Raw genomic sequence first — 20,712 nt, forward strand, 5'->3', positions numbered from 1 at the left:
TGGTATAAACATTCATCACCTGTTACTGTCAGGAAGCATTTGGATCAAGTAAGAAATTTCCCTTGATATTCTATGACCCATTTTGAACTTTTCCATGAACTCTTTAGAGAGCACTTAATCACTATTTGAGATTTGCCTTTATATCGTATGAAATTCTTTTAGCCCTATGAATATGGGCATTTGCACTTTACTTATTAAACATACATATTTTTCCTTCAATTTTTTGATATGTATGCAGGACCTCAAAATGTCCAGAGCCAAATATGAGGTGGACCAGTGGCTGCTTGTTAAATGACAAGGGATGGAGTGGGTGTATCTGGAGAAAGAGATGGCAGAGATATCTTTATGCACAGATGGAACATATGACTTGAAACAAGGTGGGCAGTAAACAAAGGTTTATCAACCTGAGGTGCTGGCTACAGTGAGGCCCTTTAGACTAAGCAAGGTTCTACCAGGTGGGCCTTTCGAGTATTTCTACCCTAAAAGCGTAAGTTCACAGTATAGCTTTTTAAAGGTACAGCAGCTATCTGATACTGCAGTCTGTCTTCCCCACTAAGCAGTGCGCTACTGGAGATCAGGGAACTGAGTCCCTTTCATCGTTACATCGTGAGGACTTGGCAATCCCAGTGTCTGTACTTGATAGTTACCTACTTGCCAAGTTTCCAGGTAATTAGTGCTGCCACAACTAGAGGGATGATCCCGTGGGAGAACAGAGAAAAACCTTTTTGTCCCTTTGTGACAGAGATCCTTCCACATGGTTATTCTTTCTCTCCCCTCATCCTAGAAGAAGGAGCGGATTTTCTATTAATCCTCTGAGAGATCCTGTTTCCTCCTCATACCTCTTGTGCTGCAAGGACACCTCTCCCAGGTCCCTCATCAAGTCCACTGAGCTCAGCACAGGTCAGTCACACTAGGAGAGTGATGTGTATGCAATCAGAGAACTGAAACATCTGTTTCTTTTAGACACTTACTCTGTCACTTCCAATAAACAGGGAACAAGGAAGGCAGGCCTGCTGCCTGATTCATCTGTTGTCATTATCACTCGCCCAATAAGTGCTTACTGAAATCAAGTGTTTTTCATCTCAATACAACACAGACAAAAATATTCCCAGGACTAGGCTCTAAATACCAAGTGATATTTAACACTCTAGAACTAGCTACTGTTAGCAAGCACACAGAATTATAGAGACACTTTTTATTTCATTGGCTTCACTCCTTAGACCCATTTTATACCCTGGCTCTTATTACCAACTTAAAATATATGTTGCTTATTTTCTACTTACAAATGTAACATTTGCCAAAAGTAGAAAACTAACAACAAATGTAAAAAGAAAGAAACAAAAGTCGTTCATAATCTTATGCTTATGGGATGCTTAAAAGTAGCTACCGTTTATGAAGCATTTGCTATGTGCCAGGCACCATGCTAAACACTTCTGCATTATCTTGATTAAACCTCCTAACAGGTTATGAGGTAACACGCCTCCATTTTAAAAATGTAAAAACTAGAGTTCAGAGATCTGAAGTAACTCTGTTAGCTCAAGGCCACACAGCTAAGTAGGTGGTATATCTGGAATTCAAACTCAAACTGTAAGAGTCTAGAGCATGAGTTCTCAACTACTATATCACATTAAATTTCTAGTATGTTTTTCTATTTTGTCTTATGTCTATACCATGTATGTCTATTATAATTTTTTATAAATCCCCAAATGGATCATATAGCACATAGTTTTTAGAGTGCTTTTGCTTTCTATTGGACACATTAAGAATATTTTCCCATGGGGGCGCCTGGGTGGCTCAGTCATTAAGCGTCTGCCTTTGGCTCAGGTCATGATCCCAGGGTCCTGGGATCGAGTCCCACATCGGGCTCCCTGCCCCGCGGGAAGCCTGCTTCTCCCTCTCCCACTCCCCCTACTTGTGTTCCCTCTCTTGCTGTCTCTCTGTCAAATAAATAAATAAAATCTTTAAAAAAAAAAAAGAATATTTTCCCATGCTATTAAAACAGTCATAAAATTATTTATTCATTCAATATATATTTTACCATGTGCCTATGATGTGTCAAGCACTAACTCACGCACTGGGGACAAAGTAGTGAACAAAACAGCTTCTATTCTCAAGTAAATTACTTTCTAGTATGGTGGGCAATGATAAATATTTAATATTTCAGGTGGTAATAAATGTTGTAAAGAAAAATAAAGCAGGTAGGAGAATAGAAAGTGAGAGAAGAGATGCAATTTTCTATAAGATGCCCTATTACATAGCTATAACATCATTATTTAACCCATCTTCTATTAATGAACAATCAGATCGTTTCTAACTTTTCACTAATACTATATTGACAGAAATATCCTACTGCATCAACTTTTTGAACAACTCTGGTTATTTCCTTAGATTGCATTTCCAGAAGTAAAAACAAACTTTTTAAGGATGATGCACCATGCTAACCTGTTCTCCAGAAAGTCTAGAACAATTGCATAAATGGTATACATCATCACCAATACAAAAGGGCACTGCTCCTCCATAATGAGTATTACTTAAAAACAAAATTATGGTAATTTAACAGGAGGAAACACTATCTTGTCTTACTTAATTTGCACTTAAAAAGTCAAACCTTTATATGAAAGCAGCCCAAGTGTCCATTGATAGATGAATGAAGATGTGGTGTATATATACAATGGATTATACTACTCAACCATAAAAAAGGATGAGATCTTACCATCTGCAACAACACCGATGGAGCTAGACAGTATAATGTTAAGTGAAATAAGTCAGTCAGAGAAAGACCAGTACTGTATGATTTCACTCATATGTGGAATTTAAGAAACAAAACAAAGTGTGGGGGGGCGGGGAGGAGAGAGACAAATCAAGAAACAGACTCGTAATGACAGAGAACAAACTGATGGTTACCATGGGGGAAGTTGAGGGGGATGCGTGAAATAGGTGATGGGGATTAAGGAGTGCACTTTTGTGGTGATGAGCACTGGGTGATGTACGGAATTGTTGAATCACTATACTGTACACCTGAAACTAATATAACACTGTATATTAACCAACTGGAATTAAAAACTTTAAAAAATAAAATTAAAAAATAATAAGAAAATAAATAAAAAGTCAAACCTTTGTTTATATTGCAAATCATTTTTCCAGTGTATCATCATCTGCCTTTTTTTCCCCCCGTTATCTGCCTTTTAATCTTGTTCCTAGTTTTCTGAATTGTTACAAGGTCAAATCTGTTAATCTTTCCCTTTATACTTCCTTTCTTTGCTTTTATATGTTTATAGTACCTACTAGTAATTTATATTTTTCTCAGGTCTTCATTTTAAATCATCTATACTCCTTTTTAGAACACAGAGTTAAAAACAAAATTCCTTGTTCCTTCTCCAACAAGGAAATCATTTTCAAAAGCCTCTGAGCAGATAAAAGGCCATATATCCTTCTCCCAACACTTTCAAAGAGCCAAATGGAAAACTTAAGATTATCCAATTCTATGAAAAATTTTAAGGATTCTTACCTCGACCTAACACACAAATAGCCATTAAGTTGGATGAATAATAAGTAGAATGGAATTTCAGTAGCTCCTGTCTTACATCAATGCCTTCTTGGTTTGGTCTAGTCTCTAAAGTATATTTGTTACCTGAAAAGGAAGAAAAACATTTCTTAGAAAAAGAAAAATATGTGGACTTTAAAGTTATGGAATTATTACTGACATTGCTATAAAGTAAACTTAAAAAACAGAGTTCTAGCTAACATACATAATGATTAATTAATATGTCTGAACATAAGCTGGATAAACAGGAAAGAAGAACACAAATTAATAACATTTTAAACTACAGAGAGTCTTCCCTCAGGAACTTAAAGGGCTTTATGAAAATTATACAACTTAAAATCCCCATGAGATAGTAGGTATTATGAGCACTTATAGGACAAAATGAGATCTACATGGCCTCCATTCACACTTTAATTTTCAATTCCCTATGTGCTCCATAATTAATTGAAGAAAGTCACTGAGGGATCTTTTTGGAACATGCCAAGTTACTTGTGGAAAGAAATGTACTATTCTTGGCTGAAACATTAAATTTGTGATGTGAATTCTCACGGATTTGATCTAGACTGGTAAAAATAGGATGCAATGCTATTTTTATAAGTCTCAAGCAATGTGTATACATACACACACACACACACACATACATTCATACATACATACCACGGAGATCTCTTAGAAAATTCAATAACTCAATTAGGGTAAGCTAGGCAAGTCAAAAGCAAATGGTCACAATCTCTAAGTACTACCTTGCTAATAAAAATCCTGCCATTTAGAGACTCGGAGATGGAATTCTAATGACTGGTGTCTGCCCAAGAATGGCATCTTGACTAGATATACCCTAAAATCCTCATATAACAACCTTTATTGTTGTTCCTGCTTAAACTACTAAATGGGTTGCTGTATTTCATCTGCAGAGATGAACTGTAGCAGAACACATTCTTGGGGCGCCTTGGTGGCTCAGTCGGTTAAGTGTCTGCCTTCAGCTCAGGTCATGATCCCAGGGTCCTAGGATGGAGCCCCATGTCGGGCTCCCTGATCAGCGGAGAGCCTGCTTCTCCTCCCTCTGCCTACTTGTGCTCTGTCAAATAAATAAAATCTTAAAAAAAATAAAAAATAAAAAATAAAAACCACACTCTTTATATATTTTCTTTCCTTGAGTCATTATAATGGCTGTGCTGAACTGGCATCGGAAGAGTCCCTTTCATTAAGTTGGGTAGCTACAGAGAACCACCAGATAGCGTTCTTAGATCCAGTCTTTAGCCCTGTACAGCTGCACAGTCCTGAGCGAAGATGTCATACCTCAATGCTTGAATCGACAGATCTAGTGGAGAGTGTGTGTAAGCAACAGCCTATCAAGTGCTTGTTAAACTTTTTCTAGTCACAAAGCGATCAAATGTACTCAATATTCGCTAGCAATAGCCTCCTAGCCAAGTTTTCAGGTTCTTAACTAGTCCTCAGTTTCTTACTTAAGATGCAGTTCAATCCCAGATTTGCTCTACTTGGGGTCCTGAGATATGCCCTCACTCTACTTGAGGGATTCAGGTGCTCTTAAAAGTATCCAGAAGAGGGGCACCTGGGTGGCTCCGTCAGTTAAGCGTCTGCCTTTGGCTCAGGTCATGATCTCAAGGTCCTGGGACCGAATCCCGCATCAGGCTCTCTGCTCAGCAGGGAGTCTGTTTCTCTCTTTCTCTCCCTCTCTGCTTCTGCCCCCCACTTGTGCTCACTCTCTCTCTCTCTCTCAAATAAATAAATATAATCTTGAAGAAAAAGCACTTTTTGCTGAGTAATGACTTGAAGTTCACTCATATTAAGGTAAAACTTGAGTACTGATGGTGCCTTCCTTTTCTACTAATTAAAGATTCTAAAAGCCTCCATTCCAGAGGTATTAGTCTTTACAGTTTCCTTAGTTATTTAGACTGCGAAGCTCAGATTTCTATAATATGTGAACTAAATGACACACCAGGACACTCAAGTTTGGAGAAATTAAGCTTTATTTCAATAGACTATAAATGTGATAGTGTGAGATCAAAACCAGATTTTTAGTCTAAATGTCATCTGATTTGCCTACTTACAATCAGATCAATATTCTCGGTTTAAAAAAAGCCCTCAGATCAAAGATTATGAAGACCAAGATCATGGCCTCCATCTAGAACTTAAAAGTTCCCTCAGGTTAGCCAGCTCTAGAATATTCTGCTTTAATTTTAATGCACCTGAATATCCTACCATTCTAGTCCCTATCCTTTATCTTTAGGCCCATTTAAAAAATAAGAAATAGGGGTGCCTGGGTGGTTCAGTCGACAGAGCATCTGACTCTTGGTTTCGGTTCAGGGCATGAGGCTCAGGTCATGATCTCGTGGCTCTGTGCTCAGTGGGGAGTTTGCTTCTCTCCCTCTGCCTCTGCCCCTCCCCTGTGCCCACATGCGCCCGCTCACGTGCACGTACTCTCTTTCTAAAATAAATAAATCTTTAAAAAATTAAAAAAATAAATAAATGTAAAAATAGAGATAAAGTAGGATCATACACCAAACACACTAAAACACAGATCATGGCAAAACACTCACAATGCTATATTAAAATGAACCAAAGAACTGTGACAGAATACTAGACGAGCAAAGAGAATGAATAATCCACTGTTTATATACAACAATATAAATGAAGTTCACAACCTCAAGGTATAGTGAGAGAAGTCAGACACAAAAGAATATACACTTTTTCATTTCATTTTTAATAAAGCATAAAAACAAGCAAAACTAACCTGCGTTACTAGAAGTCGAACAGAGGTTACCCTTAGTGGATGGATAGTGACTACAAAGGGGCACAAAGAGGGCTAGTGAGGTGCAGGTAATGCTCTGTTTCTTCACTGGTTCCATGGTGTGCTCAGTTTTCGAAAACTCAGTGATTCATACATAAATAATAGCAGAACATTCATCTACTTGATTCTTCAAATAGCAGCAAAAGTAAAAACAACAACAATAATCTATCAGAACCACACACACACGCTTTTCGGCATATTTGCTATTCTTTACAACACAAAGTTAAAAGGAAAAAAGAGCCAAAGGAGCCACTATCAACAACAATCTAGCTCACCTGAGGCCCTAAATTTAATGATATGGGATCTCTGGCCAAACTGATAAACGGAAGCTCAGTCCCATTTGCTCTGAAAAGTGGCTTTTAGCTCTAAATAGATACTATTCTATGAATCTACATATTCATGTCTTCGCTGCCTAGATGTTTTCATTCTTTCATATATGATGACAGAAGGAAATTACAGTCCATTTGGGAACACAACCCAGCATGGCAGTTCCATATCCTCAGAGGTACCCAATTCAGAAAGAGGAAGAGGTTCTCCACTATGACTCTCTTGGGATCAGGACAGTCAGCTCTCAATCCATTGACAGAGAAACATGGATACGAGGTATGATGAGCCAGCCAAATTGGTTTTTAAAATAATAAATCTATATATATACAAAGCATTTTCCCTGGCAAGTGGCAGAGGAAGAAGTCAAAGATTCAAAGAGTAAGAAAGAACTGACCAGCACACCATCACGGCCAGAGGGGACCATGTAGCAAGGAATGCAGGTGACATTTAGGAGCTCAGAGCAGCCCCTGGTTGACAGCCAGCATGGAAATGGTGATCTCAGTCTTATGGCTAAAAGGAACTGAATTTTGCCAATGATTAAGAATGACCTTGGAAGATGTTTTTCCCAAATGGGAACTTTATGACGTCAATATCTTGGTTTCAGCCTTGTGATACCCCGAGCAGAGAATTCCATGCCATGCCAGACTTCAGACCTATAAAACTAGGAGCTAATAAATGGGTACTGTTTTGTAAATATAATAAAAATTTTATTTTATTTTTTAGATTTTTTATTTATTTATTTGACAGGGAGAGACACAGCAAGAGCAGGAACACAAGCAGGGCAAGTGGGAGAGGGAGAAGCAGGCTTGCCGTCGAGCAGGGAGCCCGATGCGGGGCCTGATCCAAGGACCCTGGGATCAAGACCTGAGCCGAAGGCAGACGCTTAACGACTGAGCCACCCAGGTGCCCCCCCAATTTTATTTTTTTAAAAGACTTTCTATTTATTTACTTGAGAGAGAGAGAGAGAGAGCACACAGAAGCAGACTCCCCACTGAGCAGGGAGCACAACGCAGGGCTCAATCCCAGGACCCTGAGATCACGACCTGAGCTGAAGGCAGATGCTTAACCGCCTGAGCCACCCAGGCGCCCCATAATAATTTTAAAAATCCAAAAAACAAATGGGCCAAACAGGCTTGCCGTTAAGTTTATTAATCCTTTTATAATAAATCCTTTAAAAGAGTTTACTAAAAACAGGAAGGCTACTAATGGAATTTCTCAAGAAACAGTGAGATGAGGAAATGAAAGGAAAAGCAGGACATAAAGCACAGAACTCCGTAATTAGTCCTACATCAACTGGGCTCTGCTAGTGTTGGTGGCAGACCAACCTCAAGGTAGAGTGAGAGACCCTTGCGCAGACAGCTGCGAAGGAACAGGTACCGGCTTTGGTGTTCACAGAGCTCTCCCCTAATCCAGCCTCAGCCATCTTCTGGCTGCATGACCTTAAACAAGTTACTTTACTTCTCTTAGGCTCAATCTCGATTCTGACACTGGTAGGTTTACACCAAATTAGAAAAAAAATTCATATAAAAAAGCTTACGAGTAATATTTAACATTCAATAAACAGCAAAAATACGAAAGTCTGAAGACAGCAACTGCTGTTTAGGGATGCAGAGAAATGAGAACTCAGCCACTGCAAGAGAAAGTATAAGCTGAATCAACTGCTATAAGCCACAATTTGGCAGTATCTACTGAATGTGAAGAGGTACATACTCTACTACACAGTAATCCCACTGCTGGATACATGTGCCCTAAAGAACTCTGTGCAGAAGGACACATGTACAAGACTGTTCACAGCAGCACTATTCTATAACAGGAAAACAGATAAACAGTGATATAGTCAATGAATTATTCAAATAGCAGCAATGAAAATTTAAAAACTCACCAGAGGTACATTCACCAACTCTTACAAATATAATGGTGAATGAAAAAATACAAGTGGCAGAGATTACTCACAATAAAATACCATTTTTGTAAAACTAAAAACTATACAACATATTCCTTATTGGTAAATATATGACTAGTGATATTTATGAGACTGACACGCTACCTAATGCGCTAACGAGGCACCTATGACTAGCGATATTTAAAAAAAAACAACAACACGTAAGACTTGACAGTCACCAAACTTAAGGTAGTGGTTATGTCCCAGAAGCAGGGGGGAAAATGCAAGTGGAGAAGAGTACATCAGATGCTCAAGCTGTATTTGTAACGCTCTGTGTCTTTAAGTACTATGTAGAGAATGATCTGGCAAATGCTTCTGAACCTCTTTTATGACATAATAAATCTGTAAAAATGTTAACGTATTCAATAGAATACTTGATGTATTAACAAAATAAACACAATAAACAGCAGCTACTGCTGTTACGATGTGAACTGTAGGAAGGAAACGTGGCTTCTGACAGTATCACAGAAACCATGGCACTGAAGTAGAGAAGAAAGCTCAGTAAATGGTCTAGAAGACTTTCCTCTACCTAAGAATCCATGCATGGAGAACAATGTGAATATGGCTGGGATACCAAATATCAACCAGTTCAGTCTCTAGACACATTCTGTCCTAATTTAGTGCTAACTCAGCGAGGTCATTCCTAGCAAACTGAAATGCCGCCACCAAAACCCTGACGCCTACCTTTCTGGCTCTGTTACCATTCCAGGGAGCTCCAGCAGTGGCCTGAGGACATCAGGGCTGCTGACTGGGACACTTCCACTCTGGGCCCGCTGGAGAGCACACTGGCTTGGCAGATGGGAGAGTCAGGGTTTCTTGTCCTGACTCCATCACGTATCAATTAAGCAACCTTGGAAAAGCCTCTCAATATCTCCAAGGGGTCACTTATTTGATCTGCAAAATAGGGGCAATATGGATACATGCCCAGTTGTTAAGAGCTGGGGCTCAATCCCTGACTCCTCTGTCTCCCAGCTGTGAGACACAGGCAAGTTTCTTAACCTCACTAGGCCCCAGCTTCCTTATTTGTAACTAAGAATAATAAGAGAACCAACCTCACGGATTGCTAGGATTAAATGAATAGTCCGTGTAAAGGATTAGCACAGCCCCTGTCAGACCATAATTATTTAATATTAACCTGGGTTGTTGTGAAGCTGATGAAAAGTGATAATGGAGATGAAAAAGGTTTTGTAAACTATAAAACTCAGTAAATACAATCTTATACTTTCACTGTAACAACTACTTTAAATTCTATTAAAAAGAGAAAAGCTTACAAACTCGTACTGATACAAATACTGATTTTCCTGGAAATTTCTGAAGCCAGGAATATATTCCTTACATTGTAGGGAAAGACTGAGTTTGAAGTTTTAGAAATCTGTTTTAGAATCTAAAGCTGTCTCCGACCGTATGTCTCATAAGGTTTTCAAGGAAAGGTCAACTTGACAGTTATAACCATGAAAATCTTAAATGTTCTCTGAAAACCCAAGATTCTAAAAGTTAGTATTATCTAAAGCTAGTTACTTGAAATTACAGTTGACCCCTGAACAACATGGGTTTGAACTTCACAGATCCACTCTTATGTGGACTTTTTTTCAATAAATACAGTACGTGTGTAAATAAATACAATTAAATACTATAAATGTACTTTCTCTTATGATTTTAACATTTTTTTTCTAGCTTACTTTAAGAATACAGTATACAATACATACAACATACAAAATCTGTGTTAACTGATTGTTTATGTTATCGGTAAGGCTTCTGGTCCACATAGGCTATTAGTAGTTAAGTTTTTAGGGAGTCAAAAGTTACACAAGAGGGGCAACCTGGCTGGCTCCGACAGGGGACTGTGCAACTCCCACACTGTTCAAGAACTGACTGTATTATAAATCTTTTTTTCTAAAAAAGTTCTTTCTTCCTGCTGTAAAATCTTCTAAAAATTCTGGAAGAGACCAAAGCCTTTTGAGACACATATGATTTTTCCTACAGAATTAAAAAGGGCAATTCTCCTGCCCCTGGGTTAGTACATTCAAGTACAAGATGCAAGTTATGACACAGGACTGTAAGTGAAAACCTCGCAAAGGCCCTAATAAAGCACCTGTACACTTGATTAATCCAGTTCTGGATTTCCGTAAATTTCTAGTTTTCCAGAGACACATATCCTAGCAAGGAAAAAAACAAGACAGTAACAACATCCATGGAAAAACTCAGGAAATATTAAATGACTAAGTGGGCTGAAACATATCAAATATTTGTAATGTCCAAACAAATGAGTCATCATTCAAGGATGCTAGGGAACCAACTCATTATTCTGAAAACTGTAAATGAAGGGAATGAATCAAGCATTTGTCCTGCCTTTCCTATAACAACTACTATTCAAATAGGAGGAGAAATAACCAAATTAGAATTAGGGAGGCGATGCATTGAGGATCAATGGTTGCAACACTACAAATAGAGAGACAACTAGACCTTATATGCCCCTAATGGAAGAACACATCACCACCTATGAAGTCTTGTCCAAAAAACCCCAACTGCCAATTTGTGGAAATTGTGACAGAGGTCAGAGGAATATGTTAAACTACATTGTTGGGATGCATGAAGGAAAATCTGGGCTATGAAAAGTGCTATACAGCAACCAACCTAATCCTTCAATAAATAAATTATAGGGGGGTAAGGGGAAGGAGATGAAGGATGAAACTATACCTACAGACCAAAAGATATTTAAAGACCTATCAATTGCTAACATTTCAACATTATGTGGACCCTAATCCAAATAAACTTAAAAATTATATATTTTTTATGAGACAATTAGAAATTTGAAAACTAGATATTGGAGATTAGTAATAATGTTATTTTTGTTGTTTCTTAAAAGACTCATTATCTACTGTTATCAGGGTCTGATTTTGTGTCATTATCATCATCCCAAGATCAGGAGTCATTCAAATACCTTCTGGTTTATATTTCATATTTTTCAGTTCTAATCCATTTTCCTGCTCTGTTCCTTCCTCTTCCTATGGAAAAGTGTCCTTTGTTACAACTAAATGATTCTAAGTCATGTGCTCTAAAACACACTGGGCTCATTCCTTAGTTTTTTCTTCTTGTCACAGTTTTGGGGGCCAAGTTAACATTATGGCAAAGAACACAGGCTCTGAGTCAAGACCACTTGATATCAAATCTTCTAACCTATACAGAAACTTCTATTATCCCCCTACTTCCCTCTCCCTTCATGCCCTCTCTCAGTTCGTTTCGGCATCTGTCAAAGGGTGTGATGAAATTTCAGTATTGGTGGTGAAGGTTAAGTGAAATCTTATTAGGTAGAATACCCACCCAGTGTGTGGTGTTTAATACTCATACAATAAATAATAGTTTTCCTCTTTAATGGTTCTCCTTCTGCTTAAGACAATCCTACCTACCCTTCAGGAGACTTCCGTTTGAATTTAGAGAGACATAGCAAGAGAGGCAATACAAGCAGGGGGGAGTGGGAGAGGGAGAAGTAGGCTTCCTGCAGAGCAGGGAGCCTGATGGGGGCTCAATCCCAGATCGCTTAACGACTGAGCCACCCAGGAGCCCTAGTTCACTCATTCTAACTTTTATAGAATATTCCACTGTATTAACAGACCAAAATATATTAATTTATTCAACTGTTGACAGTCATTTTAAGTCATTTCCTACTTTTCACTAGCTCAAAAAATGCTTCTTGAGCATTCTTGTATATGTTCCCTTGTGCACAATGACTAAAGTTGTTTCTCTCTTGTTCCCTCTCGCTGTGTCTCTCTCTAATAAATAAATAAAATCTTTAAAAAAAAAATTTAGGGGCGCCTGGGTGGCTCAGTCGTTAAGCATCTGCCTTCAGCTCAGGTCATGTTCCCAGGGTCCTGGGATCGAGCCCCGCATCAGGCTCCCTGCTCCGCGGGAAGCCTGCTTCTCTCTCTGCCTCTGCCCCTGCTTGTGTTTCCTCTCTCGCTGTGTCTCTCTCTGTCAAATAAATAAAAAAATCTTTAAAAAAAAAAAATTTAAATTTCTGTTCAGTAGACCTAAAAGCAAAAGATAATCCACACACCCAGTGAAGAGATTTGCAAAGCATATAACATAAAAACTTCTGTAAGTGAATAAATAAAAGATAAAACAGCTCATTAGAGAAATAGGCAAAGGATATGAATATGGAGTTTACAGAAGAGGGTATTCAAGTAAACATTAAAAAGATGTTCAAATCATTAAAATCAGGGAAAAATAAAATTAAAAATTAAAAAATAAAATAACAAGGGGCACCTGGGTGGCTCAGTCGGTTGAGTGTCCCACTCTTGATGTCAGCTCAGGTCTTGATCTCAGGGTCGGGAGTTCAAGCCCTAAGTTGGAGCCTGCTTCTCCTTCTCCCTCTGCCCCTCCCCCCTGCTAGTGCACGTGTTCTCTCTCTCTCTCTCTCAAATAAATAAAATCTTTAAAAAAATAATAAAACTGGGCGCCTGGGTGGCTCAGTCGTTAAGCGTCTGCCTTCGGCTCAGGTCATGATCCCAGAGTCCTGGGATCGAGTCCCACATCGGGCTCCCTGCTCGGTGGGAAGCCTGCTTCTCCCTCTCCCACTCCCCCTGCTTGTGTTCCTGCTCTTGCTATCTCTCTGTCAAATAAATAAATAAAATCTTTAAAAATAATAATAATAATAAAAAAAAACTATCGGGGCTTTTTCTTTTTTTTTTTTAAAGATTTTATTTATTTATTTGACAGAGAGAGACACAGCGAGAGGGAACATAAGCAGGGGGAGTGGGTGAGGGAGAAGCAGGCTTCCCGCCGAGCAGGGAGCCCGATGTGGGGCTCAATCCCAGGACCCTGGGACCATGACCTGAGTGAGCTGAAGGCAGACGCTTAACGAATGAGCCACCCAGGCGCCCCCAGAAATTTAACATTTTAATGAAGTCAAATTTATCTTTAAACCTATGACTTATCTTTATCTCTAAAAGATATGATTTGTGCTTTGTGTGCTTAATAACACTTTAAAAAATTTTAATTCCAATATAGTTAACATAAAGGGTTATATTAGGGCACCTGGGTGGCTCAGTCGTTAAGCGTCTGCCTTCGGCTCAGGTCATGGTCCCGAGGTCCTGGGATCAAGTCCCGCATTGGGCTCCCTGCTCCTTGGGAGCCTGCTTCTCCCTCTGCCTCTCTCTCTCTCTCTCTCTCATGAATAAATAAATAAAGTCTTTAAAAATAAATAAATAAAATAAAGGGTTATATTAGTTTCAGGTGTACAGTATAGTGATTCAACAATTCTGTACATTACTCAGTGTTTTTCATGGTAAGTGTATACTTAATCCCCTTCACCTATTTCACCCATCCCCACCCAACTCCCCTCTGGTAATCATCAATTCCAGTTTGTTCTCTATAGTTAATAATCTGTTTTTTGGTTTGTCTCTTTTTTTTTTCCCCTTTTAAGAACACTTTTCTTAAGATGAAAAAAAATCTGTATTTTCTTCTACAAGTTGTGAAGTTTTCTTTCCATAATTAGGTCTAATTGACCTGGAATTTATCTTTGTGTATGGTATGAGATGAGCATCTAATTTTACTTATTTCTACACGGGTAATTCCCCTTTCTTCACCTCTTGTAACATACCTCTGTCTTAGGTCAAATTTCCATATATGTGTAGGTATATTTCTAGGGCCTATAATCTGTTATCTTCCTGTATTCTTACACCAGTTCCACTACTGTAACAATAAGATCTTAAAGTAAGTGTTGGTATCTGGTAGAATTAGTCCTTTCTTTGTTGTTCTTCAAAAGCATCTTTGCTATTCTTGGCCCTTTACTTTTTCTAATTTTTTTTTTTAAGATTTATTTATTTTAGAGAGACAGCATGAGCACGCACAAGCGGGGGGGATGGGGGGGGCAGAGAAAGAGGGAGAGAAAGAATCTCAAGCAGATTCCCCATTGAGCAGGGAGCCTGCCATTGGGCTCAATCTCACAACCCTGAGATGATGATCTGACCTGAAACCAATAGTCGGATGCTCAACCAACTGAGCCACCCAGGCACCCCTCTTTCTTACTAATTTTATAATCAGATTATCAGGTTCCTCAAACAAACAAACAAAACAAAACAAAACTAGGGCTTTCAACTGGCACTGCATTGGATTAAGATAAATTTGTGAACTTACGTCTGTGTGATGCTGAGTTTATCCATTCATGAACATGGTTTATCTTCCCACTTACTCAGGTATTCTTTCATATGCACTATATATTTCTTGTACCTCTTGTTAGATTTATTTCTAAATACCTTATAGATATTTTTATACTGTAAGTGAAATCACTTTTCCTGTAACGTTTTTCTAATTGATTACTATTGATAAAAGAATGCAATTTTAGTGTTTCTTGTCTTTTGGCAACCTTGACGAATTATCTTATTTTTAATGATTGATCTAAAGATTTGCTTGAATATTTTTATGCAGACAATCATGGAGTAAGTCTTCTTTTGCTTCCTTTCTACCTCTTACATATCACATTGCCTTCCCTTATTGCAATGATTAGTAACTATAATATGGTAGCTGAACGAAAAAGTGATTACACAGTATTCCTGTTTTGTTTTTGCCTTTCAATGGAAATCCTTTTGAAACCCCATCATTAATTATGTTTGGTGCAGGGTTTTATTGGCTCAAGAGTTTGTTGTTGTTTGTTTTTGGAGAGAGAACACGTGCATGCACATGTGCACGCACACGAGCTGGGATGGGGAGGGAGGGCAGAGGGAGAGGAAGAGAGAGAGAATCTTAAGCAGGCTCCACGCCCAGTGGGGCTTGATCTCAGGACCCTGAGATCATGACCTGAGTCGAAATCAAGAATCGGGACACTTGATCAACTGAGCCACCCAGGCACCCCTCCTGCTGTTTTTGTTCATGAACAAGTGCTAAGCTTTAACAGATGCTTTTTCTAAGCCCACCAAAATGACTGCCTAACACCTAGGTTGGGACCTATTGATTATAATGAAATAAATTTCATGTACTGGCAGACCAGAATTTTTTTTTTTTTAAGAAAGAATATAACAGAGGGACCAAGATATTAGATATTGTTTAGTAAAACTTTCATTTTAGCTGCTTACACAAACACACATATATGTGCTCTGAGTTGCTAAGTAAAACATGCTTCTTACAGTGTATTGTATACAAAAAAGTTTGAAAGCAACTGATCTATACTATTTTGAAGCATGAAAAACCACTATAAAGGCCAAACATCTTACTGTAAGGTTTTCTTAAAAATAAATAGCACAATGCTTTTGTTCATTTAAAAATACTCAGCTTTTCCTGTTATCTTTATCTAAGTAATAATGTTTTAGGGGCACATGGGTGGCTCAGTCGTTAAGAGTCTGCCTTCCGCTCAGGTCGTGATCCCAGGGTCCTGGTATTGAGCCCCGCATTGGGCTCCCTGCTCAGCGGGAAGCCTGCTTCTCCCTCTCCCTACTCCCCCTGCTTGTGTTCCCTTTCTCGCTGTCAAATAAATAAAATCTTTTTAAAAAAATAAAAAATGTTTTAAATTTATTTTAATATTTTAAGCATTATTATTATTATTAACATAATAAGTCCTAATCCCTTGATGGAGAAAATGACCCACATTCACAGAAACATCTGAAGTCACTAAAAGTAAAAAAGTAAACTATAAATTTCTGACAAGGATTCTTTTTCAAGGATCACTTCTACAAAATGTTATATGTGTATTTCTAGGGTGAGGGTATACAGCTTCCATCATGTTTCCAAACATATCTGTGACCTTAAAAATGGACAGAACCTCTACTCCAAAAAGTTCAATGTTAGTTTATACTTCTTTTAAAAATCATTTTTTTAAAAAGATTATTTTAGAGAGAGCGAGCGTGCATGTGAGTGCGTGTGCCTGCATGAGTAGGGGGAGGGTCAGCGGGAGAGAATCTCAAATAAACTGAGTTCCCTGCTGAACATGGAGCCTGATGCGGGGTTCAATCTCACGACCCTGAGATCATGATCTGAGCCCAAACCAAGAGTTGGACACTTAACTGACTGAACCACCCAGGCGCCCCTAGAAACTATACTTCCAAAATCAGAAGGTAACTTGGCATTTGTATTACTTCTATCACATTTTCTGTACTTTAGTACTGAGTCTGGCTTAGTCATCTCTTAACTGTTTATATTACCTCATACTTCACTAACTGCCCAGCCTTGTCGGTGGTTTATTAAAAACAAGCATGCCCTCAGAATCCATCCACACATATATGACCATTCAATGTTTCTCTTCACCCATCACTCCTAAAACCTTCCTCTAGAACATTTTAAGATTGTTCCTTGCTTGCGACCAGAAGTAATATCACCCGTCTTATTCACCGGATTTATTTCTGGAAGATTTGTGGCTGCTTCCTGATTATGCTGATTATGATCTGTCACCAGTGAGGCTATTTAAAAGAAAGCAACTCTCAAAGAGGAGCTCCAACATGTTCTGCACAATAGCAGCATTGTTGGTGTAAGTAATCTACCCTACCAGAGAGACTACTTAAAGGACAACAACCATTTGGATGTAATTATTTTGAAATCTGGTTTTTTTTACAACTCACAGCCCCTTCTTGATATACCATGCATGCCGACGTTCTCTACAAAAGCCACCTTTCTTTCTTTTGGGGGGGGGGGGCAGGGAGGAGCAGAGGGAGAGGGAGAGAGAGAATCTTAAGTAGGCTCTACACCAGCACAGAGCCTGACATGGGACTCAATCTCTCCCAACCCTGAGATCATGACCTGAGCCCCCAAATCAAGAGTTGGATACTTAACCAACTAAGCCACCTAGGTGCACCCAAAAGCTACCTTCAAACAACTCAGCATTACATAGACATTTTAGGGACCACAGTATTCATCTTAGCAATGATGTTGACATTGAGTGCCAAGTACGGTAAGTCTAAAGAATATAGTATTACTGCTTCTAGTCACAATGTTTAAAAACTCCTATAATTCTCTCTTCCTCTCCCTCTGCCCCTCCCCCTGCTTGTTCCCTCTTTCTCTCTCTAAAATAATAAATCCTTTTTAAAAAATAAATTAAATAAGTAAATAAAAACGCCTAATTCAGGGCACCTGGATGGCTCAGTCAGAAGAGCATGTGACTCTTACTCTTGGGGTCATGGAGTTTGTGCCCGTTGGGTGTAGCAATTACTAAAAAATAAATAAACTTAAAAAAAAACAAAACTCCTTCTAATTCTGCAAAGCTATGCTAATTCCCTGGCTGCTGTTGGGATATACTGGAATGGTATCCAAACTGAAAGAAAGCTGTCTTTATAGTCTTAAAAAACGTTCCCAAATTAAGTTATATAAGATGCATAAATTTGTAAGTGCACTGAACAATCTATTATTTTTATGCCATTTTATAATCCCTAAACCAGTATTTTAATCATAGCAACCTGTTAACAATGATTACATCTGGTGAGTGGGACTGGCAGGAGTAGATGAGGAAAAGAGAGTTTTTGTTTTTGCTTTTTTTTTTTTAAAAGGACTTTTGCACTGTTTAAATATTTAAATCAAACATGTACTTTTTAATGAAAAATTGAATAAAGAAAAAGGGTACAATTATGAAATCAGAATCCCCACATTGATGTTATTCTACTCCCTGTCACCCCACCTCTAATCTCTTTCCAGGAGACTGCAGCACTCTGAGAGCAGGGACCTAGTGTGTCTTCTACAGCGTTCAAGCTCCCACAGAGGCATCCCCGTGAGGGATGCTAAGCATGTGTAGGGAGTAGAGGTGAAGGTGATGGGAGCAAGACAATTCAACAAGCCTTGAAGTGAGCATTAAAAAAAGCACTTCTATTTGGAAAGTAGACTTCAGAATACAAGGATCTGTTCTCTCTTTGAAATGCTACTTAACCTCTATTCACACCTCTAACTGCTGTGCTCCTTAAACATTCAGACCCCTGTTTGAATGATGGCCAGAGTAGTCCTCTAGAGTGTTAAATAATTGCTTAGGTCATTATTACCATAATTTTGAGAATATCATCCCAAATTTTATGTATGAAGTCCATTGCCAAGAGCCCATATGATATCTTTTTGAACTACCAGCCAAAATGCTAGTCACCTGTTAGAGTGACTTCACTCTTACTGCTTCTAAACTCTGAATTCCATTTTATATCTTCTTATCCAACAAACTTGCTTCATAGTGGATCACTCTTCTTAATAACCCATCACTTTCTCCATGAAGCTCATACACTTAAGCTTCAGCCTCATTTCAGGTCACAAGCCACAAATATAAATGCCTACACAGGGACCAGACAGATAACATTAAGTGCAGGGGTACGGTAAGCAATAACAGGGAGTACCAACAATAGAACAACCTTTTCTCAGGACTGTAAGTTTATAAAGAACAGGGTACTAGGAATGGGGAGTTCTAAAATCCTCTAATCTGAACTGTAAAATACAATACTGTGAAAAGAGGCCATGGGTTTAAATGAGGTCAGAGAAAACTAATGCATGAAAGCCGCTGTTGACAAACCTGTCCCAAATTTGCTGAAGGGATGTTTGGGATTCCCCGTAGCTTTTTCCAACTGAAAGAGTCTCCAGGCATCGTTCATCACATTCTTCTCATGTTCTGAATCAACTGCATTCACCTCTCTGTCTTTGCAACTCTCATCAAATAAGGGGCACAGGAAAAACTGTGCAAACCTAAGGGTGTGAAACATAATTAACAATTCAAAAGCTGTTATTTTAAAAGAGTGGCCTTTAAAAAATATGTTTGAAACTTAACAGATAAGAAATATGAATTCTACAGAACCAAAAAAACTACCATTGCTACCAAGAGAAAAGAAATGCGAAATAAGTTCTAAGTAACAGAAGAAAAATACTGGACATATGTAAATTCAGAGAAATCAATCTACCCCAGGGATATTAGTGAAAATACACTCAGTCGACACATTTATAATGCCAATCCCAAGTCCACATTGTACCTGGGCTTCTAACTAACTGGTTACAGATCAGAGGTTGCCACCACCCCCTCTGGTTCAATTATTTTGCTACAGCAGCTCACAGGACTCAGAGAAATGTTTTACTTACTAGATTACCAGTTTATTATAAAAGGATGTAATTCAGGAATAGCCAGATGGAAAGGATGCACAGGGCAAGGTACACAGGAAGAGGCATGGAGGCCACTCTCCCCAACCTCCATGTTTTCACCAACCTAGAAGTTCTGCAAACCCTGTCCTCTTGGGTTTTTATGGAGGCTTCATTACCTGAGCATGACTGATTAAATCACAAGCCATTGGTGACTGAACTCCAGCCCCTCCTCCCACTCCTGGAAGGTCTAGGGACAGGAGTGAAAGTTCCAACCTTCCAATCACAGGGCTAGCTGCCCTGGAAACCAGCCCCCCTCAGGTTACCTAAGGGCTTCCCCAAAGTCACCTTATTAACATACCAAAAGACACCTTTAATACTCTCATCATTTAGGAAATTCCAAGGGTTTTATGAGGTATGGGCCAGGAATAGACAGAAAAACCAAATATATATTTCTTAATATAAGTAAAAATATCACAACAGCAAAAAGTCAAGGCAGACTTACAAAGACTGTAGCAATCTATTTAAGATATGCAATTTGGCAAGTCATGAAACTCCTTCTTATGTACGGCTAATTCTCCAAAAAAGGAAAAGGCAGGTGACAGTTCTTGGGCAAATTAATCTTAAATTTACAGTTTTAGGTGCAACTGCAATAAGATTCAGACATTTTAGGACAAACTAAGTGACCTACATTTTTAAAAATTTCTTTTTAAGTAGGTGCCACGCTGGGCGTGGAGTCCAACATGGGGCTCAAACTCACGACCATGAGATCAAGACCTGAGCTGAGATCAAGAGTCGGACACTTAACCAACTGAGTCACCCAGGCACTCCAAGTGACCCACTTTTTAAAGGCTCTATTTGAATATCTTTTCTTCTTATGGAGAAAAACAAACTTTAACTAGTGGGGAAAAAATAATGGAATGAAAATCCTATGACACAGTAGTTTGACTAAGACACAATTATGGGCTTTTATAAAATATTAAGAGAATTTAAAAATTTTAATAACCAGTGATTCAACAAATAACATGGCATGTAACTCTAACATAAGTAATGAAATGCTTCTCTTGAGGCTAT

The 20,712-nt window shown here is 38.6% G+C and overlaps 1 protein-coding gene across 3 annotated transcripts in view; it reads right to left on the bottom strand.

Moving 5' to 3' along the window:
- Positions 1–20,712, bottom strand: part of IDE (insulin degrading enzyme) — a 107,480-nt gene that overhangs the window by 51,521 nt on the left and 35,247 nt on the right. For all 3 annotated transcript variants that reach the window (XM_045878424.2, XM_045878423.2, XM_064595024.1), the window contains exons 4-5: positions 19,085–19,254; positions 3,509–3,631 (exon numbers count right to left, since the gene is read on the bottom strand). In XM_045878424.2, the coding sequence (XP_045734380.1) occupies positions 3,509–3,631; positions 19,085–19,254 (293 nt within the window). The remainder of the gene's footprint in view (positions 1–3,508; positions 3,632–19,084; positions 19,255–20,712) is intronic.

This window comes from Mirounga angustirostris, unplaced genomic scaffold, assembly GCF_029215605.1.
Source record: "Mirounga angustirostris isolate CCGP_5_RB_7025 unplaced genomic scaffold, mMirAng1.0.hap1 SCAF_6, whole genome shotgun sequence".
Lineage (NCBI taxonomy): Eukaryota > Metazoa > Chordata > Mammalia > Carnivora > Phocidae > Mirounga > Mirounga angustirostris.